The sequence below is a fragment of the Rhinatrema bivittatum genome, chromosome 4 (genome assembly GCF_901001135.1).
Source record: "Rhinatrema bivittatum chromosome 4, aRhiBiv1.1, whole genome shotgun sequence".
NCBI lineage: Eukaryota > Metazoa > Chordata > Amphibia > Gymnophiona > Rhinatrematidae > Rhinatrema > Rhinatrema bivittatum.
Window position 1 is genome coordinate 89,249,545 of NC_042618.1, and position 27,687 is coordinate 89,277,231.

The window sequence follows — 27,687 nt, forward strand, 5'->3', positions numbered from 1 at the left end:
TAAATATTTTCATCCAATAAGAAAAAAATTAAACATAATTAATACATCAAGTGCTTTTGGAACACAATATACTTTTGTATGTTTCAGCAAGCCAGATGAATATTTTCCTTGGTGGACTATATGTAATCCTGGCTATTTGTCCCGTTAACTATCCACATTCTGAAGGAAGAAAGTTTTCGATTTCACAGAAAGACTGTTGCTAATTCACCAATAGCAGAGTGAGGCACCTGCACTAATTCTTACACCTACAGTGGCATATTAGGGCATCATTGTTCACATGGTCACATTGCCCTCTCTCCCTATGACTACTTGTTTGCTTACTCACATTTTTTATGTAGTCAATGAGACAATTTTCTTAATTTGTGATAAAATGATTAATAGAATTTGAAGTTTTTCCTTTTACAGATTGCTTTCCTGAATTTCTTCATTACAGTTTTAGTAAAGCAGTATAAATGTGATGAACAAATAAGTTCAGTAAATAGCAATCACCTATAGCTAATACATTTGCAGCTTTCTTTCTTAAGTTATGTTTCCTTCATCTGGTAAGTGCAGCATCAGGCATTGCACTGACTTGAAGGAAGCATAGGTCACAAAATCTAGTTACGAACGTATTAAGTTACCGTAAGGAATTACCTTATTTGTTGATCTTTATTTTTATCACTATAGTTGAACCCATGCAGGTTATACAAACGTATATAAAAGATGTGCAGCTGCACTATTTGCTTAATCTACAGTTGCATTTCTTTTCTGCTTCCTTCTCTCCTCCTTCAAAAGACTGAAAACATACCTTAAGGTAAGCATTTTGAAATGCTACTAACTCCTCACTCAGAGGAACAACAAACTTCTTCAGCAGCCGCTCATGTGAAAAGGACTGGATATCTGGGGAGTCTTCTGATCTCAGCTCAATCCGGGCAATCAACAGATTTGAAACAACTTGTTGCACAGCCTAATAGAAAAACAATTAACAGTGTGCATAGAATAAAGCAATTTGACATGTTCTATGGCCTAGGTATTCACAAGTCAGATTTTGAGAATATTCCTAATTAATAGGCATAAGATTAGCATACTATTGAGGCAGTATGTATGTAAATCTCTCAAGCATATTAACGAGGGATATCCTGAAAATCCAACCCACAATTCTATGAAAGAACTTTAACATCCATGCCAGGTTTCATAAATGATATTGTAAACCTTTGGTTCAATAAAAATCCTTCTCAATTCATTAATATTTATGATGTTGAATGAACAATTTGAATAGCAACAAAGCACCAAGGGTTGAAGAACCCACATTAGTAACTTTCTTAAAAAAGAGTCATGGAAGTATCACTAGATTTTAAATGCAGAAAAATATGTAACCAAAAAATATAACATATTAATGAGTCAAGAAGAATTGTTATTGAACCAATGATTAAGTAGGATCCGCTAAGACCAAAAGATTTACAATATTCATTTATGAAAACTGGCATAGATTTTATGAAGTTTTTCATACAACTGTAAGTGGGCTTTATTACAGTGAAAATAATTTGGTTTTGGATGCTTCCTATTTGTGATATTTATATAATTAACATTCTTCTATAGATTTCTTTGTATGTGATTTATAAAACTGCACCAAACATGTTATAGATAAGTCCTGCTATACACCCTCTACCTCTAGCGTCTCTGCCTTAGTACATTCTGGCTTTTAAAAAAGAAAACAATGGTTTGAATACTGAAATCTTAAACTAGGAAAAAAGAGCTGTTAAAGAGAAAGCACTAACTCTATAATAAAGGCCAAGTTGGAGGCTTGCAAGCCAGAGATCTGACCCTGTGTACTAACTACCTTCCCCTGAAAATCTCACAATCTAGCATTTTGATCTTGTAACTTACAAAAGTTAGGCTGGCATTACAAAACAAGTTGGTTTAAGGAGAATTCATTCAGAATGCTGATTTTTCCTAAAATCAGGCTTCTTCCCCTCAAAGAACTCGACCAAATACACTTGGGAGGTGTGTATTTGGTCAAGAAACCAAATGCCATGAATGCAAAAGTAGATAACGCTCATTAGCCATTTCTGCTGTATTTATAAAATGGAGGTAAATATACCAACACCATTTTTCATGGGTAAATTCACCACCACCAGAAGTGGTATAGTTAACTGTTAGCATGCAAACCAGGTCAGCAGTCAGACATATTACTATGCTTTTTCTTTTTGTTGCAGTATATTCTACTCTTTGCTTTTTAAATGCTTTTATTATGACAACTCCCCTCAGTTGTTTATGTATTTCTAGATTCCATGAATCAGTTCACTATTTGCAAAGCTCTGAAAAGAATCATGTGAAACAAGACTGCATTGGGGGGGGGGGGGGGGGGAGAAAAGAGAAGGAGGATCCCACAGACCATTGCCTCAACTGTACTAAGACCCAACCCAACTTTTGGTTTTCTGCTAGTAAGAAGTATCACCACCTAATTTTTTTTCATCATTCACATTTAGCAATTTGCACGTTATCTAACATACTTTTGTATCGCTTCCTGGTGTAGCACTCAGAGCTAAAATTCGAAATTGGCTTGTATAATTACTTAATTCCCGAACCACCTTAAAAAAAAAAAAAAGAAAAAAAAAAAAGAAAACAATTGTTAGAAGTACCCATTTATACAAACAGGAAAAAACAGGAAAATAAAATCTTGATGGTGGCATACCCAATAATTCATTTTCTTTTACCTGATTCTATTACACAGAAACACAATGGGGCAGATTTTTAAAAAGTATGCGCGTGCTTTTGTTCGTGCACCCGGCGCAAACAAGAGTATGCCGGATTTTAATAGATAGGTGCGTAGCCGCGCGTATCTTTTAAAATCCGGGGTCGACGCGCGCAAGGCTGTGCAAAAATCGGCAGCCTGCACGCGCAGAGCCGCACAGCCTGCCTCCTCTCCCTCCAAGGTCGCTCCGAAATCGGAGCAGCCTCGGAGGAAACTTTCTTTCCAGCGGCCTCCACCTTCCCCTCCCTAACCCACCCCCCAGCCCTATCTAAACCCCACCTACCTTTATTATAAAAAAGTTACGCCTGCCCAAGGCAGGTGTAACTCGCACGCGCGCCGGCCAGCTGCTGGTGCGTGATTCCCCGGCCCAGGATCAGTTTTGGAGGCCTCTGCCATGGCCCCAAAACGTCCCCGGGCCGAAACACCCCCGATGACATGCCGCCACGACACGCCCCCCCCCCCCCCGGGGGGGCACGCGTACCCCTTTGAAAATCTGCCCCAATGTGTCAGAAGAAAAAAAAGATCATTTTGCCCACCCAGTCTACCCATTTATACCTGCTTACCGTCCTGTCATAGGTCTTACTTGATCTGTGATCTTCTCTCTAAGGTCTCTTCTGCTAAAGTCTGTTCCAGGTGTCTACCACCTTTTCAATGAAAATGTATTCTCTCACATTCCTTTCTTTATAGCCTCTCTCCCTTCAGCCTCACACACACATATATACATAAAACTTTATGCAAAGTCTCTGTCCCTAAGTGGACAGTCTAAAAATTGCCCCAAGTACACATGTACTTTGAAACTTGCTGCAAGTACAAAGTACCTGTGGACTTTTGCACCTATTTTTGTGTGGGTACATTTTCTACAGCACACACATTTTATTTTCAAACTCTAGCTGTGCATGTTATTTTTCTATTCCATCTAAAACTTACTTCCTTAAACGTGGCTGAAAGAATGCATGTTGTCAAACACATTTTAGCTGTATTGAGGGAGGGCAATTTTCTGCCAGCCAATTTACACATGGAAATGACTGAAGATTGCCCTCAATGGAAAATGTTTCTATGAGGCATGTTATTCAAGCCTGCTAAATATATATCATATCTCTGCTTTCCCCTTATTTTCCTATAGAGTACATCTTTAGTTCCTTTAAGAGGCGATGTAACGAAACACGCGCTAAAATTGGAGTTAAAAGTTTAGAGTAGGTTTCACTTAATGTGTGCATTAAAGATGGGGGTCCCCATGGCATGCAGTAAGCTAGTGCAATGCAAATAAAACATGAGTTAAAAATCAATGCTAAATGAAAAATGTGCACTAATGCAAAAAAGTGCTTTAAAATAAGAGTAAAAAAGGTAAGTGCTTGAAGTGACCAAAATTATCTTGCATGCAGAACTAGCTCTGGGCATCCCAACTTGGGCACAATCACATGCAAGGCCATTTGGACAAGGCATGCCAAGTGAAATCAAAGGGTAAGCTTTCTAAGGCAGAAACCTAAAGCTGAACAGTACACACTTTGGTGCTGTGCATCTCAAATGGATGTAGCTGCATGTTCCAGAGAGTTTACCCTTTGATTTCACTTGGCAAAAATGGCCTTGCATGAGAGACTGGCACTGGGCATCCCAACTTGGGTACAATCTTGCATGCAAATCTATTTTGGTCACACTCCAAGTGCTTATTGCCATACTCCTGGTTTATTACACTTAAGTGGATTTTCAGGTTAACATTTACTCCACATCAGGCCAAAGAGTTAACTTACATTTCTGGCAGCCATAATATTCTAGCGTGCCCGCATGGTACTGCCTTTTTAAAAAGCAGACTGGGTGCAGCAATAGAATAATTTTGGCCACCAGAGGAGGAGTAAGCTCTTTGGGGTTTGCACCTATGGCTGAACAAAACATAAGTTCTCCTGTGAAGGCACCTCCAGCTGAATGGTATACACTTGTGTTGTACATCCTTCCTCTGAAGTACTGTTCAAATGTAGTGCCCGCCCCAGAAAGCTTACTTTAGAAATGTAAAATCCTCCTGGGTCTGAGGTGGAGTATTTATTTATTTAAAATACTTATAGATTGCCACTCATCAGGATATCACAGTAGTTTACAATATAAAGTATAATATACAATATACTTTTTCTGGCCTGGCCTCCATTTGTACTCAATGCAAAAGTTGAGTACCACACTGGACTCAAAAATCACAACATTTACCACCAGATATGCGAGTTTGCTCTTCAAGACCCAGGAGTTAAATTTCCAATGTAAGCTCTCTGAGGCAGGCACCAGTCACAGATTTTCTTTTTTCCTGAATAGCTGGACAGCACACACACGTAGTACAAAAGTGTTCCATGTTCAGCTTCTGATGCTCATCCAGACAATCTATGCTTTGTTCATCTAGCTGTAGGTGTGGTCCCCAGAGAGCTTATTCTTCTATTTTACTTGCCATTGCTTATTAAAGTGGCCTTGAATGAAAGAATGTGCACACAAATTTGGATGCACAGCACCAATTTCACATGCAATGCCATTTTGGCAAGACATGGCAAGTAAAATATTATAAGCCCTCTGGAACAGGCCCTGTCAGCTGAATAGTATGCACTTTGGTGCTGTACATCTGACTTTAGCTATACAACCCCCCACCCCCAGAGAGCCTAGCTGTAGTTGCCTACCTCAGAGAGCTTATCCTTTGATTGTTCTTGCCATTCTCTGCCAAAAGGGACTTGGATGCAAAAGTTTGTTCTCTAGAGTGGGCACTTACAGCTAGCTAAACATGATGTAAGTCCCCTGGGGAGAGCAGTTACAATTAGCAAGCAAAAGTTGGATACACAGTACCAGTGTACTGTTCAACTGTAGGTGCCCCACCTGAGAGCACCAGAAATTAAACTCCTGGGACCAAGGTGAAGTAAACTCACATTTGTGGTGGCCAAAGTTATTCTATTGCTATGCCCAATGTGGGAGAAACAACTAGACAACCAAAATGTAGTATAAATATGGCAAACAAAACATGAGTTAAGTGTTTCTCCTGTTCTGACCCAGTCCTAAACTTTCCAGTGTTAAGAAATGGAGAAATTACTTACCTGATAAATTAATTTTCTTTAGTGTAGACAGATGGACTCAGGACCAATGGGTATAGTGTGCTCCTGATAGCAGTTGGAGACGGAGACAGATTTCAATCTGACATCAGCACTACATATAACCATGCTAGAGGTTCTGTTCCTCATTTTTCTCCTTGAAAAGAAATTATGGATATATGTGTGTTTGGATAATTTTGGTTAATTTGGTTAACTTGATTAACTTGAAACTTGGTTACTCTAATTGGATGACAAGGTTTCTAGCTGGAGACCGCTAGGGCATTCAACCGAGAAGCGCAGACAACTGGTAATATGGGTGTCTGAACTAGAAATAAGGGTTGGCTTACCCGTGCTTGTGTTGCATTCGGGGGGAGGTTCCCCCAGGGCTTCTTGATTGCGAGGCAGCCATGGGCAGGGTGCTGAGTCCATCTGCCTTCACTAAGGAAAATTAAATTATCAGGTAAGTAATTTCTACATTTCCTAGCGTGTAGCAGATGGACTCAGGACCAATGGGATTGTACAAAAGCTACTCCCGAACTGGGTGGGAGGCTGCCTGTGGCCCATTTAGTACTGTCTTTGTGAATGCTGTGTCCTCCTTGGCCTTAACATCCAAGCGATAGAATCTCGAGAAGGTGTGGATGGAAGACCACGTTGCCGCCCAACAGATCTCTGCAGGTGACAGAATCTTGGTTTCTTCCCAGGACACTGCCTGGGCCCTTGTGGAATGGGCCTTGACTTGTAGAGGTGGAGGCTTGCCTGCCTCTATGTAGGCCGCCTTGATTATTTCTTTGATCCAGCGGGCAATGGTTGCCTGCGAGGCTGCTTCCCCTTGCTTCTTCCCGCTATGAAGAATGAACAGATGGTCCGTCTTTCGTACAGGTTCCGATCTTTCCAGGTATTGGACTAGGAGTCTGCCAACTTTCAGGTGGCAAAGGAGGCATGAGTCTTCCGAGTCCTTATGCTCGTCTGGAGATGGCAGCAAGACGGTTTGGTTTAGATGGAAGTGAGAAACCACCTTTGGCAGGAAGGAGGGTATAGTGCGCAGCTGTATGGCTCCCGGTGTGAATCTGAGGAACGGCTCACGGCATGATAGTGCTTGAAGTTTGGAGATTCGACGGGCTGAGCAGATTGCCACGAGGAACGCTGTCTCTACGGTCAGGAGCCGTAGGGACAGGCCGCAAGTTGGTCTGAACGAGGCTCCCGCTAGGAAGTCTAACACTAGATTGAGATTCCATAGGGGTATCGGCCACTTTAGAGGTGGCCGAATGTGCTTGACCCATTTTAAGAAGCGGGAGATGTCTGGGTGGGCCGCTAGGCTGCTGCCGTCCACCCTGGGTCTGAAGCTGGCCAGGGCAGCCAGTTGTACCTTGGAGTTGAGAGACAACCCTTTGTTCACACAGTCCTGCAGAAATTCCAGGATCATAGGGATTTTGACTGTCCATGGAAGGATGTCACGGTCCTCGCACCAGGCTTCGAATATTCTCCATACTCTTATATATGTTAAGGAGGTGGAGAACTTGCGCGCTCAGAGCAGTGTGTCAATCACTGGTCCTGAATATCCACTCTTTTTCAGGCGAGACCTCTCAATGGCCAGACCATAAACGAGAATCTCATTGGGTCTTCGTGGAGGATCAGTCCTTGCTGGAGTAGATCCCTGTGTGAAGGTAGGCGTAGAGGGTTTCCCGCCAGAAGTCTTTGCATGTCCGCGTACCACGGCCTTCTTGGCCAGTCTGGGGCCACTAGAAGTACCAGCCCTCTGTGGTGTTCTATCTTGCGGATGATTCCGCCCAGTGGTGGCCATGGAGGGAAGGCATACAGTAGGTCCTCCTGAGGCCAGGTCTGGATGAGGGCATTGATGCCCTGGGACAGCGGTTCCCGTCTTCGGCTGAAGAACTTGGGAACCCGGATGTTGGATCCAGTTGCCAGAAGGTCCATGGCTGGTGTTCCCCAGTGGTTTACTATCCGCTGGAAGGCTGTTGTCGACAGTGTCCATTCCCCTGGATCCAGACTCTCTGCTGAGGTAGTCTGCAGTGACTGTCTTTTCCCACAATGTGGGCGGCTGATATCCCTTGTAGGTTTGATTCTGCCCACGTCATTAGGGGTTCTATTTCCAGGGACACCTGCTGACTCCTAGTTCCCCCCTGATGTAGGCCACTTTTGTGGCGTTGTCAAACATGACTGACTGATTTGCCCCAGAGTCTGTGGCTGAACCGTAGGCAGGCTAGTCTGGGCTTCCAGTCAGTTTATGTTCCATGCAGACTCTTTTTCGTCCCATTGCCCTTGAACCGTTAGCTCCTGACAGTGGGCTCCTCATCCCTGCAGGCTTGCGTCTGTGGTGAGCAAGGTCCATTCCGGAGGGGATAGGCTTGTTCCCTTGCTCAGGTGGTCTTCTTGCAGCCACCAATGTAGTTGGTTCTGAACCTTCGCCGGTAGCCAGAGGGGGGGCGGAGTAGTTTTGAGACATCGGGTGCCATCAAGACAGTAGGGAATGTTATAGGGGCCACATGTGGGCCCTTGCCCACGGGGCGACTTCTATGGTTGATGTCATGAGTCCGAGGACTTGGAGATAGTCCCATGCCGTGGGGAGAGTGGAATTCAACAATGCTTGTAGTTGTTCCATCAATCTCCTTCTCCTTGTAGGGGGAAGGGTGACTTTGCTCCCTTTGATGTCGAACTGGACTACCAGGTATTCCAGGCATTGGGAGGCCTGCAGGTGGCTCTTGGGTGTGTTGAAAACCCACCTGAGGTTTTGCAGTAGTTCCTTGACTTTGGTGGTTGCTTGCTCTGATCAGCCAATCATCTGGTAAGGATGCACGAGGATTCCCTCTTTCCTCAATGCTGCCGCTACTACCACCATGATCTTGGTGAACATTTGGGGAGCCGTAGCCAGCCCGAAAGGTAGGGCCTGGAACTGGTAGTGATGGCCCAATATCGCGAAGCATAGGAAACGCTGGTGGATGCGATGGATCAGTATGTGGAGGTAGGCTTCTGACAGATCCAGGAAGGTCAGGAATTCTCCCGGTTGTACCACCCTTGTGACCGCATGCAGGGTTTCCATGCGGAAGCGGGGTACCTTCAGGTAGTGATTGACGGTCTTGAGGTCCAGTATGGGTCGGAATGTTCCCTCTTTCTTGGGCACGATGAAGTAGATGGAATAGTGCCCCGAATTTTGTTGGTGTGGAGGCACCGGTGTTATTGCCTTTAGGGCAAGTAGTTTTGATAGTGTGGTTTCCACTGCCTTCCTCTTGGAGGGGTCATGGCACGGAGTAATCACAAAGTTGTCTGGAGGGATGCTGTGGAAGTCCAGGTAGTAACCCTCTCGGATGATGGATAGGACCCAGTTGTCCGATGTTATCTCGACCCATCTTTGGTAGAAAAGGGCAAGCCTGCCCCCTATGATCTCTTCCTGTAGATGGGTCTGCTGATTCTCATTGCGTGTTGCGGATGGGGCTTGGTCCTGAGCCGGCTCCTCTTTTGTTGTCTATTCCGAAAGGACTGCCCCTTGCCGGCGGGGCAGGGGGCTTGGTAAGTGTTTTTGTATGGTCTGTAACGCTGGGATCCTCTGCCCTTGGGTGCCCAGGCAGAGGGGCGTTGGCTCCTCTTACTCCTGTCCTCCGGTAGACAAGGTACTGGGGACTCGCCCCATTTGTCGGCTAGGTAGTTTCCGAAGAGGAATGATCCTCTAAAGGGCATTCTCGTGAGCCTAGTCTTAGAGGACGTGTCGGCTGACTAGCTTCGGAGCAAGAGCTGTCTTCTGTACATATGTGCGTGCTGGGAAGCCTGGTTATGCGTTCCAGGTGCGCCTACATACGGAAGATGCATGCGTGGCTGTGCGCACGGGCCTAGTTGTGCGCGTCGCTGTGCGCACATGCACGCACAAGTATTTTATGCACCCGGCTTGCTGCTGTGCGCATGGCTCACTTGTGCGGACAAGCAGCAACTAAGGGGGGGGAAATGGCGCCGGCGACCACGTGGGCAAGATGGCCCTCCCCCGGAGGGTCTCCCCGGATGGGGCTGCTCAACCCGATTAGACAAACGCCGGAGGGACAATCTGTGCAGTTATCCAAGCCTCGGATAGGGAGGTCCTCATGACAGACTTGTGTCTGTCATGAGGACCAGCCAATTTGGTGAGGACAGGGGCACACCCCTACTCAGATGATCTTCCTGCAGCCACCACGGGAGATGAGAATACTCACCCATTGGCAAGTAGAGGCGAACTGTATAGTCTTGAGACTGTGGGTTCCAACGTGACAGTAGTGAGCACCGAAGTGGTCGCATGTGTGCCCTTGCCCATGGCACCACTTCCAGGGTTGCCACCATCAAACCGAGAACTTGGAGATAGCTCCACACCATCAGGCATATCAAACTCACCAACTGACACACCTGGGACATTAAACTTCATTATCCGCGTGGTCAGAAGGAAGAACTTGCCCTGCTTGGGGTCGAACCAGACTCCCAGATATTCCAAGGACTGGGAAGGTTTGAGACTGCTCTTGTCCAGGTTTACTATCCAATAGAGTTCCTGAAGCAAGGAGGTTAGCCTGTTGGTAACCCGGAGAGTCTCTTCCACTGATTTGGCCCGGATCAACCAGTCGTCCAAGAACGGGTGCACCAGGACTCCCTCTTTTCTCAATGCTCCTACTATGGCTACCATAATCTTGGAAAACATTCTGGATGAGATGGCTAGGGCAAAGGGCGGTGTCCAGAACTGATAACAGCGACCCAGTACCGCAAAGCATAGCAAACAGTGTTCTTGATGGATTGGAATATGTATGTAGGCCTCGGTTAGATCCAGGGAGGTTAAGAACTGTCCCAATTATATGGCCATTATCACGGAGTGTAGAGTTTCCACGTGGAAATTATTCACTTGTAGATGTCTGTTAACACTTGAGGTCCAAGATGGGACGAAAGGAACCTTCCTTCTAGGGTACAATGAAATAGATATAACGCCACCCCTTTTCCTGGGGCGCAGGAATTGGGATTATAGCCCTCATCCTGAGGAGCCTTAAAATAGTAATCTCCACTGCCTGCTTCTTGTGCTGGGAGTAGCAAGGAGACATAATTAACATGTCCCGAGGAGTGATGTGAAATTCCAGCGCATATCTTTCTCATATAACTTCCAGTACCCATTTGTCCGAAGTGATCTCGACCCACTGCTGGTAGAAAACAGATAGTTGGCCCCCTAGCTCTGATGGTGGATTGCAAAATTTCATTAGGGGGGGACGAACCTGAACTCAAGCCTGCCCTTCTCTCGGGCTGCCAGGTATGAAAGGACTCAGACCTCTGAAATGTTGTGATTTTGTAGGGGCACGTTAGGAACCCCTGGACCTGTCCCTCATCGGCGAGGGGCACTAACTGCTTCCTCATCTTCCAGTAGCCGGGGGACTGAAGATTCACCCCATATACTGGCCAGCTTTTCAAATTCACTTCCGAAAAGGAGAGATTCTTTAAAGGGCATCTTTGTAACATTGGTTAGATGCAACTTCCAAGGCCAATTCCGCAGCCATAGCTGTCTTCTGGCTGCCACCACTGAGGCAACTCCTCTAGCCGAAGTACAGACTAGATCAATCAACTCCTGGATGGCTTCCACTACTGGAAAGTAGCAAGAGGCTTTCCATAGGGAGATCAAAATGGGATTCTTCTTTGGTTCAGTCATAAAATCAACCCAGGGACTCCCAGCATCTTCAGGATCTGGGAAACCAAGGCCACAATTAGTCTCTATGAAAAAACTACAACATGGTTCGATACGGTTCCAACCCAGGGGAATTTCCCCTTCTTCCAAGGGGTCCGGATCTTCTTCTTCATCTGAGCCATCTGGGTCCCTACCAGAGATGCCCCTGGAAAGGCGAGACATGCCTTGAGGTCTGCTGATAGGACTGGGAGGGCTTACTGGCTGAGGTTTCGCCCGGGCAGGAGCAAGCAAGGTAGTAGACTGCACCTGTATAAAAGTTTGTAGACCCTGGAAAAATTCCACCCAAGAGAAGGCAGCCAGGTCCATGCCTAGCCCAGGAGGTACTGCGGTAGGATCCACTAGATTTCCCTCTCCCATGGATGACCCAGTCAAGGGAGTACTCAGTTCCAGGGTACTTCCAGTTAAGGTTGTGGCTAACCCATCCTCTGAATGGGAGGAGCCGGGCTTAGCAAAGTCCAGAGAGGCCAACTCCCCTTTGGCTTCCTCACAGTGCTGACATAAATTGGAATCAAGGTCAGACTGTGCAGCCCTAATACAAGCAGCAGCACAGAGAGAAAGGCGCTTCTGTTTCTTGGCTGCCGGCGCCTTTGGTGACAGTAACTGTTCTATCGGCTCACGCTTAAAAGTTTCTATGCACAGATTTCGCATGCCTAGGCGGGGCACGGCAAGGCACACGCACAGTCCGTGCGCCCAGCTCTTCCTGGTTCTGCGCTTAAAGTGGTGCATGTGCAGAACACACTGTGCATACTGACGTTCCATGGAGGGCAATACGGCATGCAAGATGGCACTGCTGCGGCCTACCATGCGGTGTGCTGACCAAGCCTAAAGTGGGGCCTAGCACACCAGAGATGGCTCAACCTGCTCGGAAGCCCACTTCCCATTACCCCAACGGGATTGGAAACTACATCACTACAGCGTGCCGAGCAAGGAGACTGGAGGAAATCTTACTGAACCCCTCCAAGTCTCTGAATCAGGAAGTAAATCCTCCTCTTTAAAAAAACAAAAAACAAAAAAAAACACACACACTTTACCTGGGCTTAGCGCTTACCAACTGAGTAGAGTGTCTCTGGCTGCGGGGGAGAGAGGGCTTTGGCTGTCACTGCTGCGCTCAGGTTCTTGCACCGCTGCCTTTCAGCTGCTTAAGCAGCAAAGTCCACGCCAGGAACCAGCTATCAGGCCAAGGCACACCTCTGAGGGATCTTGGAAATCGCCTCAGGAATTCTCAACAGGGGGTTGGGACCTTTGGATATCACCACAGGAGAGCGGGACTCAATGTTCCTTCAATTTAAAAGTAGAATTTCTCCTTCCAAAAAGTAAAGCATTCCCATAGGAATAGGCATTTCCACCTGCTGGAGACGGAGAATACTGGTGGGCTGAGGTCACTGCAGGGGTGTATGTAGAGCGACATCAGCTTTGAAATTTGATTCCCTCTCCGTCTGCTGGCAGGGGAGCATAACCCATTGGTCCTGAGTCCATCTGGCAACATGCTAGGAAATGCCTTCTTTTATATGCGATTTGCTTGCACCCACACTAATCTTAGTGTGGGTTTTTACACCTGTTTTAGCACACATTTTTAGGAGTAACTTCCCTCTTTCTATTAGTGATACTTTTCTTCATGCATCAAGACTTTCTTTTATTGAATTTTTGCTACTTCTATAATGAATGCATAGCATGGGGGTGGGTAGAGGACGCAATGGGATTTACAAGATATCCTGAATGAATATCCATGAGACATTGGCATACAGTTAAGGCAGTGTGCATACAAATCTCTCTCATGCATATTTATTAAGGAATTCCTGAAAATCTGACTGGTTGGTGGCCCTTGAGGACCGGAATTTCCCACCTCTGGCAAAGAACCAGTGATTTGCTTAATTGTAGCAGCATATAAATGAGCATTCCATGCTTCTTCTGCTCCTACCTGACAGTAGGCATGGTTCCCCTGTGCTTTATGAGCTTCATCAATGACCAAGCACTTGACTTCAGCAGCAGGACAAGCTCCACGATAAAGATCATTCACCATTACTTGTGGGGTTAGAAAAAACACTCTACAATTGTTCCAGATTTCTTTACGATTCAGAGCCTGGATGCTTCCTATGAACAATCAGTGTAATTAATGAAAGATCAAACAAAAAAGCAATAAGTTCAACTGTAAATACCATTGAAATGTCCAAACAGCAGCAATTTCACAACTAATTACGGTACATGTACTGCTTGTGGTTGGTTCTTATTAAACAGCAATTCAACTCACTGAATGGCTATTGGAATGCAATGTTTAAGGAACAAGCAATTAGTCTAGTGTTTCAAAGGCATACAATGCATAAACGTTTAGCAGCAAAATCATTATGAATGTGCTGCAAAGAATATCAACATTACAAATTGTCATCATAAGGTAGATCACTAGATTTTGGCCTTCTGACATATGAATTTAAACCTGGTTTGGAAAACCTATGACTATTAAAAAGAGAAACATAGAACATGACAGCAAATAAAGACTACATGGCCCAGCCAGACTCTGCTCATCCACATCTTCCATTCAGCTTTATAGTTCTCTCCTCCTTCCTCAGACATCCTGTGTTTATCCCATGTTTTTTTGTTTTGTTTTAATTCCTATATGGTCTTTGGCTCCATCTCCACCTGTAGAGAAATGGTTCAATGCATCCACCACCCTTTCTGTAAATAATTTTCCCCATAACTTACTCCCTTTCACCATCATTTGACCTCCTTTTCATTGAAAGAGGCCCACTCCTGTGTATTAATTCCTTGGATGTATTTAAAATATTTCTATCGTATCTTCCCTTGCCTTGCTCCAGGGTATCTGTGCCTGTATGTATGTTTGTTGACAAAGACCATTGACTTGTCTAAGTAGCTGCCCCCTGGTTTGACTGTTTGGTTTATATCCCTTTGAAGAAAGTCTCAAAAAAAAAAAAAAAATGTACACAGTACTCCAAATTAGTCTCCGATTTAGAGGCAATATAGCCTCCTTTTTCCTCTCCCTACACATTCAAGCATCTTTCTTGGTTTTTCCATTCCCTTATCTACCTACTTAGCCACCTTAAGATCATCAGATATAATCACCCCCAGATCTCACTAATTTTGTGCACAGAACTACTTCTCCCTTGGGTTGTATAACCCAAATGCATATCCTTGCATTTTCTTTTTAACATCAAACCTTAGCTGCCAGTCTCTAGATCAGTGGTTCTCAACCTTTGTTTGGCTGGGACACACCTGACAGATTGTTCTCACATGCATGGCACACTGAACATGTGATCATCATGGGGATAAATGTAAATATACATTCTGCATCCTCAGGAACCTCCTCGACCCCCAAAAATGGGTACAGAGCAGAACTAGGGCCTTATCCATACAACTCACCATATTAAAAAAAAAAAAAAAAGATTCTAGTGCTATAGCAGAGTACAAATTATATCGCAATGATAGGGAGGATTAACTTGGTGGAGTGTCGCACTTTATGTCCGGGAGGATATAGAGTCCAACAGGATAAAGATCATACAAGAGAGTAAATGCTCATTAGAATCTATATGGGTAGAAATCCCATGTGTGTTGGGTAAGAGTATAGTGATAGGAGTATACTACCATCCACCTGGAGAAAATGGTCAGACAGATTATGAAAGGCTAAGAGAAATCAGGGAAGCAAACCAATTTGGCAGTGCAATAATAACAGGAGATTTCAATTACCCTAATACTGACTGGGTAAATGTAACATCAGGACTTGCTAGAGACATAAAGTCCCTGGATGTAATAAATGATTGCATCATGGAGCAATTGGTTCAGGAACCAACAAGAGAGGAAGCTATTTTAAATTTAATTCTTAGTGGAACGCAAGATTTGGTGAGAGAAGTAACGGTGGTGGGGCCACTTGGCAACAGTTATCATAACATGATCAAATTTAAACTAATAACTGGAAGGGGGACAATAAGTAAATCTGCAGCTCTAACACTAAATTTTAAAAAGGGAAACTTTGATAAAATGAGGAAAATAGTTAGAAAAAAACTGAAAGGTGCAGCTGCAAAGGTTAAAAGTGTTCAACAGGCTTGGACATTGTTTAAAAATACCTAGAGGCGCAGCCCATATGTATTCCACACATTAAGAAAGGTGGAAGGAAGGCAAAACGATTACCGTCATGGTTAAAAGGTGGGGTGAAAGAGGCTATATTTTAGCCAAAAAAACATTCTTCAAAAATTGGAAGAAGGATCCATCTGAAGAAAATAGGATAAAACATAAGCACTGTCAAGGTAAGTGTAAAACATTGATAAGACAGGTGAAGAGAGAATTTGAAATGAAGTTGGCCATAGAGACAAACTCATAATAAAAACTTTTTTAAATATATCCAAAGCAAGAAACCTGTGAGGGAGTCGGTTGGACCATTAGATGACAGAGGGGTTAAAGGGGCTCTTAGGGAAGATAAGGCCATTGCAGAAAGACTAAATGAATTCTTTGCCTCCGTGTTTACTAATAAGGATGTTGGGGAGATACCAGTTCCAGAGATGGTTTTCAGGGGTGATGAGTCAGACGAACTTAACGAATTCACTGTGAACCTGGAAGATGTAGTAGACCAGATCGACAAACTAAAGAGTAGCAAATCACCTGTACCGGATGGTATGCATCCCTAGGGTTCTGAAGGAACAGAAATTTCATTTTTGATCTATTGGTTAAAATTTGTAACCTTTCATTAAAATCATCCATTGTACCTGAAGACTGGAGGGTAGCCAATGTAACCCCAATATTTAAAAAAGGCTCCAGGGGCGATCCTGGTAACTATAGACCAGTAAGCCTGACTTCAGTGCCGGGAAAAATAGTGGAAACTATTCTCAAGATTAAAATTGTAGAGCATATAGAAAGACATGATTTAATGGGACACAGTCAACATGGATTTACCCAAGCGAAGCCTTGCCTAACCAATCTGCTTCATTTTTTTGAAGGGGTTAATAAACATGTGGATAAAGGTGAACCAGTAGATGTAGTGTAGTTGGATTTTCAGAAGGCATTTGACAAAGTCCCTCATGAGAGGCTTCTACGAAAACTAAAAAGTCATGGGATAGGAGGAGATGTCCTTTCGTGGATTACAAGCTGGTTAAAAGACAGGAAACAGAGTAGGATTAAATGGTCAATTTTCTCAGTGGAAAAGGGTAAACAGAGGAGTGCCTCAGGGTGCTTTTCAATATATATATATATAAATGATCTGGAAAGGAATAAGACGAGTGAGGTTATCAAATTTGCGGATGATACAAAATTATTCAGAGTAGTTAAATCACAAGCAGACTGTGATACATTACAGGAGGACCTTGCAAGACTGGAAGATTGGGCATCCAAATGGCAGATAAAATGTAATGTGGACAAATGCAAGGTGTTGCATATAGGGAAAAATAACCCTTGCTGTAGTTACACAATGTTAGGTTCCAAATTAGGAGCTACCACCCAGGAAAAAGATTTAGGCATTATAGTGGAAAATACTTTAAAATCGTCGGCTCAGTGTGCTGCAGCAGTCAAAAAAAGCAAATAGAATGTTAGGAATTATTAGGAAGGGAATGGTTAATAGAACGGAAAATGTCATAATGCCTCTGTATTGCTCCATGGTGAGACCGCACCTTGAATAATACTGTGTACAATTCCTGTCACCGCATCTCAAAAAAGATATAGTTGTGATGGAGAAGGTACAGAAAAGGGCAACCAAAATGATAAAAGGGGATGGAACAGCTCCCCTATGAGGAAAGGCTGAAGAGGTTAGGACTGTTCAGCTTGGAGAAGAGACAGCTGAGGGGGGATATGATAGAGGTCTTAAGAGCATGAGAGGTCTTGAACGAGTAGATGTGACTCGGTTATTTACACTTTCGAATAATAGAAGGACTAGGGGGCATTCCATGAAGTTAGCAAGTAGCACATTTAAGACTAATCAGAGAAAATTCTTTTTCACTCAACGCACAGTAAAGCTCTGGAATTTGTTGCCAGAGAATGTGGTTAGTGCAGTTAGTGTAGCTGGGTGCAAAAAAGGTTTGGATAAGTTCTTGGAGGAGAAGTCCATTAATGGCTATTAATCAATTATACTTAGGGAATAGCCACTGCTATTAAATTGCAACAGTAGCATGGGTTCTTCTTAGTGTTTGGGTAATTGCCAGGTTCTTGTGGCCTGGTTTTGGCCTCTGTTGGAAACAGGATGCTGGGCTTGATGGACCCTTGGTCTGACCCAGCATGGCAATTTCTTATGTTCTTATGGTTCTGATGACATCTCAGTAAAAGCAAAACAAACTCCCTTTACTGGAAGGCTCAATACCCCTCTTATGAAACGAGAGTAATTTACCACTAATGCATGTCCTATTGAGAAAACACATCAAATATTCAGGAGTAATTTTAGAATATATTTCTTTACAGAAATGGTGGTGGATATAGCCTCCCAGTGGAAGAGACAAAAACACTATCTGAATTCAAGGAAGCATGGGATAAATACGGGGGGGGGGGAAGAATCTGTAGGTGATTAGAATTGTAATGCTAAATTGGACGGATAGGCAGACTGGCTGGGCCATACGGTCTGTTTCTTCTGTCATATTTCCATACCGAATACAGGGTGCTATAGAAAATCACCTCAAATATACGGTACTCACTAGCCAAATGTTTTGTCTATGGGTAAAGAGAGATGTATTATGAGAGTATTATGGGTAAAGAGAGAATACATCTCTTTACCCAATGTATTATTAAAGCCACTCTAACGGCTTGGGTTGACTAATTAGAAATCCAAAATTAGCCTTCCTCACCGGTCATTTCCGCCATGTGCTCCTGTGGGATTCCCATCACTTTATAGCAGGCTTCCATCTGCTGAGCAACCAGGGGCTTGGTGGGGGCCATAAACACGATCCTACCAGATGGGTACCATCTATAGAAGTTGTACATCAGAACCGCAGCGATGAAAGTCTTGCCGAGCCCGGTGGGAAGGCACACCAAGGTGTTATTCAAGAGGGCCGTCTCCGTAATGCTAACCTGGTAATCCCTCACCGGGTAGTTAGTTGGATAGATCCAGAGGTCGCCCGCTGAAAGGTCGAAGCCAGGCAAAGATGAGCCTGCGGAGGGTCGCGACTCCTCGGATACATTACCAGAGTTCGAGCTCTTTTCTGCCTCGTACGCAGCCACCAAGAGCACGGCGTCGTCATCCTCCTCCCCCTGGCCAGCCGCGTCAGAGATGCCACCACAAGCCACACTCCGGGGTTGCACCGGCTTCCTGCCTCCCGAGCTCGGAGCGTTCGCCCTGGCTCTGGGTCTCTTCGCTTTGGCTGCCTGTTGGACAGTTGGGCCCGATGGGGGTCGGCCACCGACACTGGAGCCCCAGCTCTCGAAAAGGGTTTTTTGTTTCCCGTTCATTCTCTCTCGGTGGGCGAAAGGCCTACAGAGTCCCCTCGAACCCTTTGAACAGCCATGAGCGAAAAGCACCAGCGCCTTTAGAAACAGTGGAAGGGAATACTCCCCAGCTCCGCTCAAAAAAAAGCGCGCTCCATGTGACGTGCTGCAGAGGTAAACGTCACGCCGACGTCAGTACGGGAAGCGGTGGAGGTCACGCTTCCTTTAGGGACGGAGTAGCAACATTAAGGATTATTTGATTCTTTTGTTTAAGTGGTCATCTACCGAGGTGGGTAACGAAGCTAACTTTAATATTCATTTCCTCTTTTACAGACTGGGAGGAAGCACGTGAAAAGACACGGATGATCTAGCCAAGCCTCTGTCGCCTGTCGCGTTTGGGATGGGCGTGGCCTCTCCGGCCTTCTTTGTCCCGCCCCGCGAAGCCAAAGCGGAGTTACTTTATTGCGAGCAGTGGTGGGGCATGGCGGTTGCTGGAGAACCAGCGCGGAGTTGGAGCGATGAGCAGCTGCGAAACGAAGATCTCTCCAAGAAAGATATCATTAAATTCCTGCAGAGTCACGGCTCGGACTCGGTATTTCCGCGCTAGGAGATGGAGGGGCGTGGGAAACGAATAGAAAGAGAGGGCGAGGGAGGCCAAAGGCCTGACTGCACACTTCTAGAAACGGAGCCCCCTGTTACTAGCATTGTGTTACCTGTGACTTTAGCTTGTTTAGTAATCAGCGCCTCTAGTAATTATTTCTACTTTGTAAGTAGAATTTGGAGATAGCTTAGGTGTACTTTGGATGGGATGTGGTGGTGTGAGCACGCTGTAGCCTGAATATTGAGGATTTGGAAGGCAGGTTAAAATGTGGTGGGTTTCTTTGTTACATAGGAAATCTCAATTAAAATGAAGCAACTTCAGTCAGTTGTAGCAGAGCAAGGGTTTATTACATAAATTTAAATGTGGGAAGGTTAAATTATTTTAAAGTAAAAGTCAAATTCACAAAATGAATTTGACTTTTTAAACTCTGTTCCTCCATATTTTTTAAATCTTTAGCTTAATATGTGCAGAGATCTTATTTTCCATTAATTTAGAATAAAATCATGTATCTTCATGTTAAAAAATCTTGCCTTTTTGAGATTATGGTTTCACTATGTTTTGGATATAATAATGAAAGGGAGCTATCACAAACTGGCATAAAAAAAAGCTTTTTCATCAGTTTTAGTTCTCAGATGTGATTTGATAATTAAAAATCAAAGAAATGTGGATAGAAAGATGACCACCAGTGTTGACAGTGGTCCCAAAGTTCAAGTTGCATTGCTCAGAGTAGTGCCAAATACATGGATAGAGAGCTTTGGAGTCAATGACTGATACAGAATAGCTTGAAATTCCTGTGATGACTGGCTGTAGCTGTCTTCTGACAAAGGAAATGGACTGCAAAACAATATTTACAAACTTTACACAATATACATTGTCAACCAAACTCCATGATATGAGATGTTAGCACTGGCCTGGTTTCTATTTCTCATCCCAATAGTCTTGCTTTTTATCCTATAAAAAAAAACATTGGGCTAGAAGTTGAATGGATTGGGTAATAGAAATGGATTAGAAATAATTTGTACACAAATTATGTGCATAAATCCAGAGTATAGGATCCCCACATCATGAACTCCCCATAGTCTAACAATTTCACTCCTGGTCAGAAGTGGAGTAAAGTTTCAGTGGTTAAAAAAACATAAGTAAAGCTTAAGCACCTTTCTGCTTTAGGGAAAGAGGGAGCTGACAATGGGTATTGTCTTAGCATGGATTTTGCATGCACACACGTTAACATTAGGTTGTGCATGTGTGTTTTCTGTGAACAAAACTCCTTAAATCAGGAATAAAGTTTGCACATAAAAATGTGCCCCAGTATAAGGAGGAGTGTACAGAATAGCTCTCCTTTCACTAAGGCCAATTTTTGGCCATTTTTAGTAACCTCTGGTAATAAGTCTGATTTATAAACAGTCCTTGACATTGCATCAGTGGTTCCCAAACCGCCAGCCATTTGAGCTTTTAAGATATCCACTATAAAAATGAATGAGAGAGATCTGTATGTAGGGTAAGCAGTACATATAAATATATTTTGTGGATATCCAGAAAACTCGACTGAGGGTTCTTGAAGACAGATTTGGGAGCCACTAGTCTGTATGAAGATGAGAGAAATTACAGTTCACAAGTGTTGAGAAATAATTCATGCTCAGACAATATGTCATCCTATATGTTTAAAATAAACATATAGGATGACACTTCTGGAAACAAACCTCACTAGTTCCTGTCAAGCTAATCATCTCTGCTTCTAAAAAAAAATCTTGAAGCCTGCAAAGTCTTGTGGTTTTGTTTTACACTTGTTTCTCCCTCCTTTCCCCTCCAAAAAAAAATCACACTTTTTGTTTGTTAGCTTTTTCATCACATTAGGAAGCAAATGTCTGCTTGGTTAACATTGAGACCTGAAAGGATTGCATGTTCTGTAACATAGCCATGAGGTTTTAATTTGTTTTGTTAGATGAGTGGTTTCTGGATGGTGACTTTATTTATATCTTTATCCAGTTCAGTGGCTGTTGAAAATATCAAAGGTTTGCAAGAGTACTGAGGCTGCAGTATTTGGACAGTGTTTGTCTTGAAGAGTTGGGCTAACTGCATCTTTATCTGTTCATCTTGGATCTAATTTTAAACATAGAAAAGTTGCCATAACACAACTTATTTGTGCTGTAAGCAAATGCAGCTTTTCCCATAGAGCTGAGGCTTTTCCTCAAAGGCACAGGAGGTCCTGCCTGACACAGAAACAAAGCAAGAGAGCAAATTGGAAACAAAATCCTTTTACAGTCCTTTTCCATTGAAGATGCTTTTTTACTTTATAGTTTCTTGCAGAGCACAAATTACTAGGAAACATTAAAAATGTGGCAAAGACAGCTAAGAAGGATCAGCTCATTGCAGCCTACAATCAACTTTTTGAAAAGAAAGTAAGTGTCTTTCATTTTGTTTGTATTTTTCTTATACATTCAGTGAGCATGTTAAGCCGGGATTAGAGCCAGAGATTTGATGACAAAAAAGAAACATAAGGATCACAAAAGCCTAATGTGCAGTAACAGGACAAAATGCCCTGGTTAAAAAAAAAAAAAAAAAGTCTCCTGCACTCTAATTTCAGGTAGTGCTGGCACCAAACCTACAAGAAAATTGGTTCTTACCTGCTAATTTTCATTCTTGTAGTACCACGGATCAGTCCAGACCATGGGTTGAGTCTCCTGTCCAGCAGATGGAGACAGACCAAAACTGAAAGGGTATCCTATATCAGGACAGAGCCTACCCTGTACCCCTTCAGTATAAACATTTTCAAAGCAGCAAAAGATCAAGCAAGTAACAAGAAAACTGATAAATTGAACAATTGAAAGAATTCTGTATAAAAAATGCTCTTGCATAAAGATTAATTTCCATTTTCATCTATGAGATGCTTCTGGTGCCTTAAAGCAATAATAGAATAAACTTCAAGCAGATGGAACAGATCTAGCACGGGAGGGTGTCTGGACTGATCCGTGGTGGTACAGGAACGAAAATTAGCAGGTAAGAACCACTTTTCCTTTCCCTGTACGTACTCGGATCAGTCCAGACCGTGGGATGTACCAAAGCTTCCCTAAACAGGGTGGGACCGAGACAGTCCCGCTTGAAGAACCTGCCGCTCGAAGGAGCCAAAAACTGGAGCCTCTACATCGAGGCGGTAATGACGAGCAAAGGTATGCAGAGATTTCCAAGTAGCTTCCCTGCATATTTCCTGCGGAGAGACCGACTGACTCTCCGAAGAGGTGGCCTGAGAACGCAAGGAGTGGGCCTTCAAGCCCTCTGGAACCGATTGGCCCTTACAGATGTAAGCTGACGCAATAGCCTCCTTTAGCCAACGTGCAATCGTGGCCTTTGAAGCCTTGTTACCCTTATTTGGACCACTCCATAGGACAAACAGGTGATCCGAGACCCGGAACTCATTTGTAACCTAGAATAGCGCAGTAAAACCCGTTTTACATCCAGGCGCCTGAGATCACCACCAGATGTGTTCGCTATGTCTTCAGAAGAAAAAGCCGGGAGTTCCACAACCGATTGACGTGAAAGGAAGACAGTACCTTCGGCAAGAAGGAGGATACAGTCTTGAGGGATACTCCTGAATCAGAAAAACGTAGAAAAGGTTCCCTGCAAGATAAAGCTTGGAGCTCAGACACCCTTCCGGTGGAACAAATGGATACCAGGAAGACTGTTTTGAGAGTCAAATCCTTAAGTGTAGCCCTCCATAGAAGTTTGAAGGAAGCCTCGCAGAGAACCCAAAGAACCAAGTTAAGACTCCACGAGGGACAGGTAGCCCAGACCGGCGGATTCAAATGTTTGGCCCCCTTGAGGAAGCAGACGCTATCCGGATGAGCCGCCACCGTGTAACCGTCAATGTTGCCTAAGAGGAAGCCAAGGGCGGAAAACTTCACCCGCAAGGAACTGAAAGACAAACCCTTTGAGAGACCATTCTGGAGGAAGGAAAGGACCTGGGATACCTGAACCTTACGAACCGACACTCCTGATGTGGCACATGCATTTTCAAAGACCTTCCAGACCCGGACATAAGTGAGAGAGGTAGATTGCTTCCGGGCCCTCAACAGTGTGGATATAACTTCTTCCTTGTAATCTCTTCTTTCTCAATCTCCGCCATTCAAAAGCCAGGCCGCTAGATAAAAGCGATCCACCCAATCGAAAAATACGGGACACTGCCAAAGGAGGTGTGGGAGATGACCAGGGCGGAGAGGGCCGTCCGTGGCGAGGTTCACAAGATCCGCAAACCACAGTCTGCGGGGCCACTCGGGAGCCACTAGGATGACGGGACCCCGATGGAGCTTGATTCTTCTAAGTACCTTTCCCACTAGCGGCCAAGGAGGGAAAACGTACAGGAGAATGTCGTGAGGCCAGGTAAGGACCAGCGCATCCACTCCTTCTGCGCAATGTTCCCTTCTGCGGCTGAAGAACCTGGGAGCTTTCACATTGTTCATTGTGGCCATCAGATCTAAGTGGGGGGGGACCCCACCTGCAGATGATCAGATCCATCGCTCCGTCTAACAACTCCCACTCGCCGGGGTCTAACCGCTGGCGACTGAGGAAATCAGCTTGCACATTCTCCTTCCCCCGCAATGTGAGAAGCTGATAAGCGATCCAAGTGACGCCAGGCGAAGAGCTTGCTGACTTCCAGAGCCATCAGGCGACTCCTGGTGCCTCCCTGCCGATTGATATAAGCTACTGTGATGAAGTTGACCAAGAGAACCTGCACCGCCTTGCGATGGAGCAAAGGAAGGAAAACCTTGAGGGCCAGGAGTACTGCTCGAGCCTCCAGTCAATTGATGTGCCAGCGAGATTGGACTGGGGACCTGTGTCCCTGTGTAGACTGGTTCTGGCACACCACTCCCCAGCTGGAGAGGCTGGAGTCCGTTGTGACAACGATCCACTGCAGCGTTTGGAGGGGCACTCCCTTGAGAAGGTGGACAGGCGAGAGCCACCATTGTAGCTCGGCGATGGTAGACTCTGAGAACGGGAGAGGTGTCAGAAACTGCTCCAACACCAGTTTCCAACGGGATAGCAACGCTTTCTGTAATGAACGCATATGCACAAAGGCCCAAGGAACCAGATCGATAGTGGAGGTCATGGACCTCAGGACCTGAAGGGAGTCCCAGGCAGTGGGCAGAGAAAGTGAGAAAATTGTGCACTTGTTCCCTGAGTTTGAGCGTCTGGGAGGAACACTTTGTCGAATCGTGCCCCCAGGAATTCCAGGATCTGGGATGGTTGAAGCTTGCTCTTGGGAAAGTTGATTATCCACCCCAGGGAGGTCAGACAAGTCAGGACCTTGTCGACCGCCAGCTTGCAGAGAGACGCCGACTTGGCCCGGATGAGCCAATCGTCCAGGTAAGGATAGACCAGAACTCCTTCTCGACGAAGAGAGGCCGCCACTACCACCATGACCTTGGTAAAAGTTTGCGGAGCTGTGGTGAGACCGAACAGGAGCACCCGAAACTGGAAATGTTGGCCCAGGATCTCAAACCAGAGATACCTCTGATGGTCAAGGCGAATTGGAATGTGCAAGTAAGCCTCCGTCAGGTCGAGCGATGCCAGGAATTCGCCGGAGCGAACCGCCGCTATCACAGCCCTCAGGGTTTCCATTCAAAAATGTGGAACCTTGAGGGCCCGGTTGACTTGATTGATATCCAAAATTGGACGAAAAGAGCCTTCTTTTTTGGGAACGATGAAGTATATGGAATATTGGCCAGACCCTTGTTCCTCCACTGGGACTATGGCACCCAGTTCCAGCAGTCTGGTCAACCGCAGGTCTCTTTCAACTTCCGCAAGGAGACATTAGGTGAAAGTCCGGTAGGTCTCTAGTAAATTCTAACGAGTAGCCTTTTTCTATCACCTCTAGGACCCACTGATCCGTCGTAATCCTGGCCCATTCCTCGAGTTTAGAACGGAGGAATGGGCCTGCCGTATTTCATTGGGTAGAGGACTTTGTGGCCGGGTGTTGTTGGCTACCATCCCGGAAGGGTCGACATCCACGAAAAGAATGAGACCAGGATTGGGGTTTGGAAGCATTGCCTCTCAGAAAGGAGCCCCGTGCTCTGCTGTTATATCGATGCTGACCTCTGAAGCGAGTGCGGGAAGGAAAGAAGGCCTTAGACTGTTTCAGGTGGTCCTCCGGGAGCTTATGGATCTTGTTCTTGCCCAGAGACTTAATAAGCTGTTCTAGGTCCTCACCAGAAAGCAACTGGCCCTTGAAAGGGAGAGTGCCCAACTGCGCCTTAGAAGAGGCGTGAGACGCCTGGCCGGGACCACGGAGACCATGGCTCTGGCTTGCACTCGCAGAAGATTGTAAAGGGCATAGGCCCCATACGGAATTGTACCTTCTAGCCAATCCGCCTGCTCATCCTCTGCAGACGGGAGGTCTTAGGTGCTGAGTAATTGTTGAACCCACCTGAGGCTTGCCCGCTGCATGAGACTGCTGCAGATTGTCGCCCGAACTCCTAAGGACAAGACCTCAAAGATGCGCTTGAGATAAAGCTCTAGTTTGCGGTCCTGAACATCCGTCAATGCCGTGGCCCCCACCACCGGGATGGTGGTGTGTTTGGTAACCGCAGAGACGGAGGAATCCACCTTGGGTATGTTACGCATTTCCAAGCAGTCCTCAGGGAGAGGGTAGAGCTTGTCCATAGCCCTACCCACTTGGAGTCCCGCCTCCGGAGACTCCCATTCCCAAAGAAGCATCAGCTTGTGCATAGGAAGGAATGGGAACGTACGTGGAGGAGCCCTAAGTCCTGCCAGGACCGGGTCCATGTTAGCGGACATAGCGACTGTAATAGTATTCTCAGGGGGCACCTCAATTCCAAGCTCCTTCAAAATGAAGGGAATGTGTGGTTCCAGTTCCTCCCTTTGAAAGAGACTAAGCACTCGTGGGTCGTCCCCTTCGAGGGGGGGGTGGGGGGGGCTTGGAAGCAATGAATCAGTGTCCTGATCAGGAACCGGCGGGGGGACCAGAGACGGCGGAACCCCCGGCACCACCCTGACCCGAATGGAACCCTGCCCCTCTGGCGCTGCAGGAGGCTGCGGAGAAGAAACCTGCTGGCTCTTAATGGGGGGGGGGGTCCTTCCTCCTGCAGGCTTGCAAGATAGGATTTGTCCATAAAAAGCACAAATTCCGTAGAAAAGCGAGGCTTAGACTTACCGAAGTGGGGGGGGGGGGGGGTAAAAAAAAAAAACCCTCCGGAGAATGTGTAGGACTCAAATCGGGAGGAGAAACCAGAGAATCGGGCTCACCTTCCTCCTGCAGCCCCGATTCAGCATCTGAAGCTGCACCCAAAATGGCTGCCATTCCCGTGGTTTGCCGAACCAGGAACGGCCTGACCACGCGGCGTGCAGCCCATCCCCGGGATGCTGGTTTCGTGGTTGCTGATGAGGGGCCCTCCCAACTTGGCAGGCACCTGGCGCAGAGCCCACCGCGGGAGTCGCGTGGCAGGCTCCCCGCAGGCAGTACAGGCGCTGGGACGCGGCATGAGGTAAAAAGAAAAAGCCGCGAAGAAAAAAAACAGCTGTGCCGAGCTCTGCTGGCAAGCGAAAGCAGAGACTGAACTCTGCACGCTTCCGGAGCTGTCCGCTGTCCTTAAAAGCTTTTGCTGAGGAGCTCGGCTTGAGTTTAACTTTTACTTCGATTATTTATTTATTCTATATATATATATATTTTTTTTTTTTTTTTAAATCTCAGCAGCACAGGGGAATAAGCTTTCCTGTTAGAGGCCTGAGGAAGGAGACTTCTCGGGAAGAGAAAGCCAGCAAGGGGGAGTGACTGGACCACCAGTATCGCCCCAAATGGTCACTGGGAAATGGGGAGCCTAGGCTGAAGAATCAAGGGGCAAAGCCCCCCCGCAGAGCATGGAGACAGGAATGTCTCCAAGAAACCAACAGACAAATATTTCAACAATTTATTTTTTTTTAAATATCAATCAAAATTAATACTTGCTTGATCCTTATAAATATAAGGTACAAAATCCCCACAGGGAAAAGAAATTAGGGAGAAGGGGAACCGCAGGTTCAGCTGCCTGCATCTGCTGGAGACAGACAGATACTGAAGGGGATGCAGGGTAGGCTCTATCTTGATATAGGATACCCTTTCAGTTTTGGTCTGACTCCATCTGCTGGATAGGAGGCTCAACCCACGCTTTGGACTGATCCGGGTATGAACAGGGAAAGGGGGATTCATCATTCTACTCTAATCATCGCAGAATGATGACTTGTAGGGGGAAAAAAGGAGGCAGGGGTCATTAGTGTG

At 45.5% G+C, this 27,687-nt stretch overlaps 2 protein-coding genes across 5 annotated transcripts in view; one reads left to right on the plus strand and one right to left on the minus strand.

The window, feature by feature from the left end:
- FANCM (FA complementation group M) overlaps nucleotides 1–19,194 on the minus strand; it is a 293,517-nt gene extending 274,323 nt beyond the window's left edge. The window contains exons 1-4 of one of the 4 annotated variants that reach the window (XM_029598463.1): nucleotides 18,244–19,031; nucleotides 13,395–13,567; nucleotides 2,493–2,570; nucleotides 788–946 (exon numbers count right to left, since the gene is read on the minus strand). In XM_029598463.1, the coding sequence (XP_029454323.1) occupies nucleotides 788–946; nucleotides 2,493–2,570; nucleotides 13,395–13,567; nucleotides 18,244–18,844 (1,011 nt within the window). In that variant the 5' untranslated portion in view covers nucleotides 18,845–19,031. Of the gene's footprint in view, nucleotides 1–787; nucleotides 947–2,492; nucleotides 2,571–13,394; nucleotides 13,568–18,243 lie in introns of all 4 variants that reach the window. The other 3 variants (XM_029598465.1, XM_029598466.1, XM_029598464.1) reach the window with 3 other exon arrangements.
- Nucleotides 19,195–19,235: 41 nt separating this feature from the next.
- Nucleotides 19,236–27,687, plus strand: part of FKBP3 (FKBP prolyl isomerase 3) — a 45,005-nt gene continuing 36,553 nt past the window's right edge. The window contains exons 1-2 of the mRNA XM_029598469.1: nucleotides 19,236–19,412; nucleotides 21,719–21,820. Coding sequence (XP_029454329.1) covers nucleotides 19,302–19,412; nucleotides 21,719–21,820 — 213 coding nt within the window. The 5' untranslated portion in view covers nucleotides 19,236–19,301. The remainder of the gene's footprint in view (nucleotides 19,413–21,718; nucleotides 21,821–27,687) is intronic.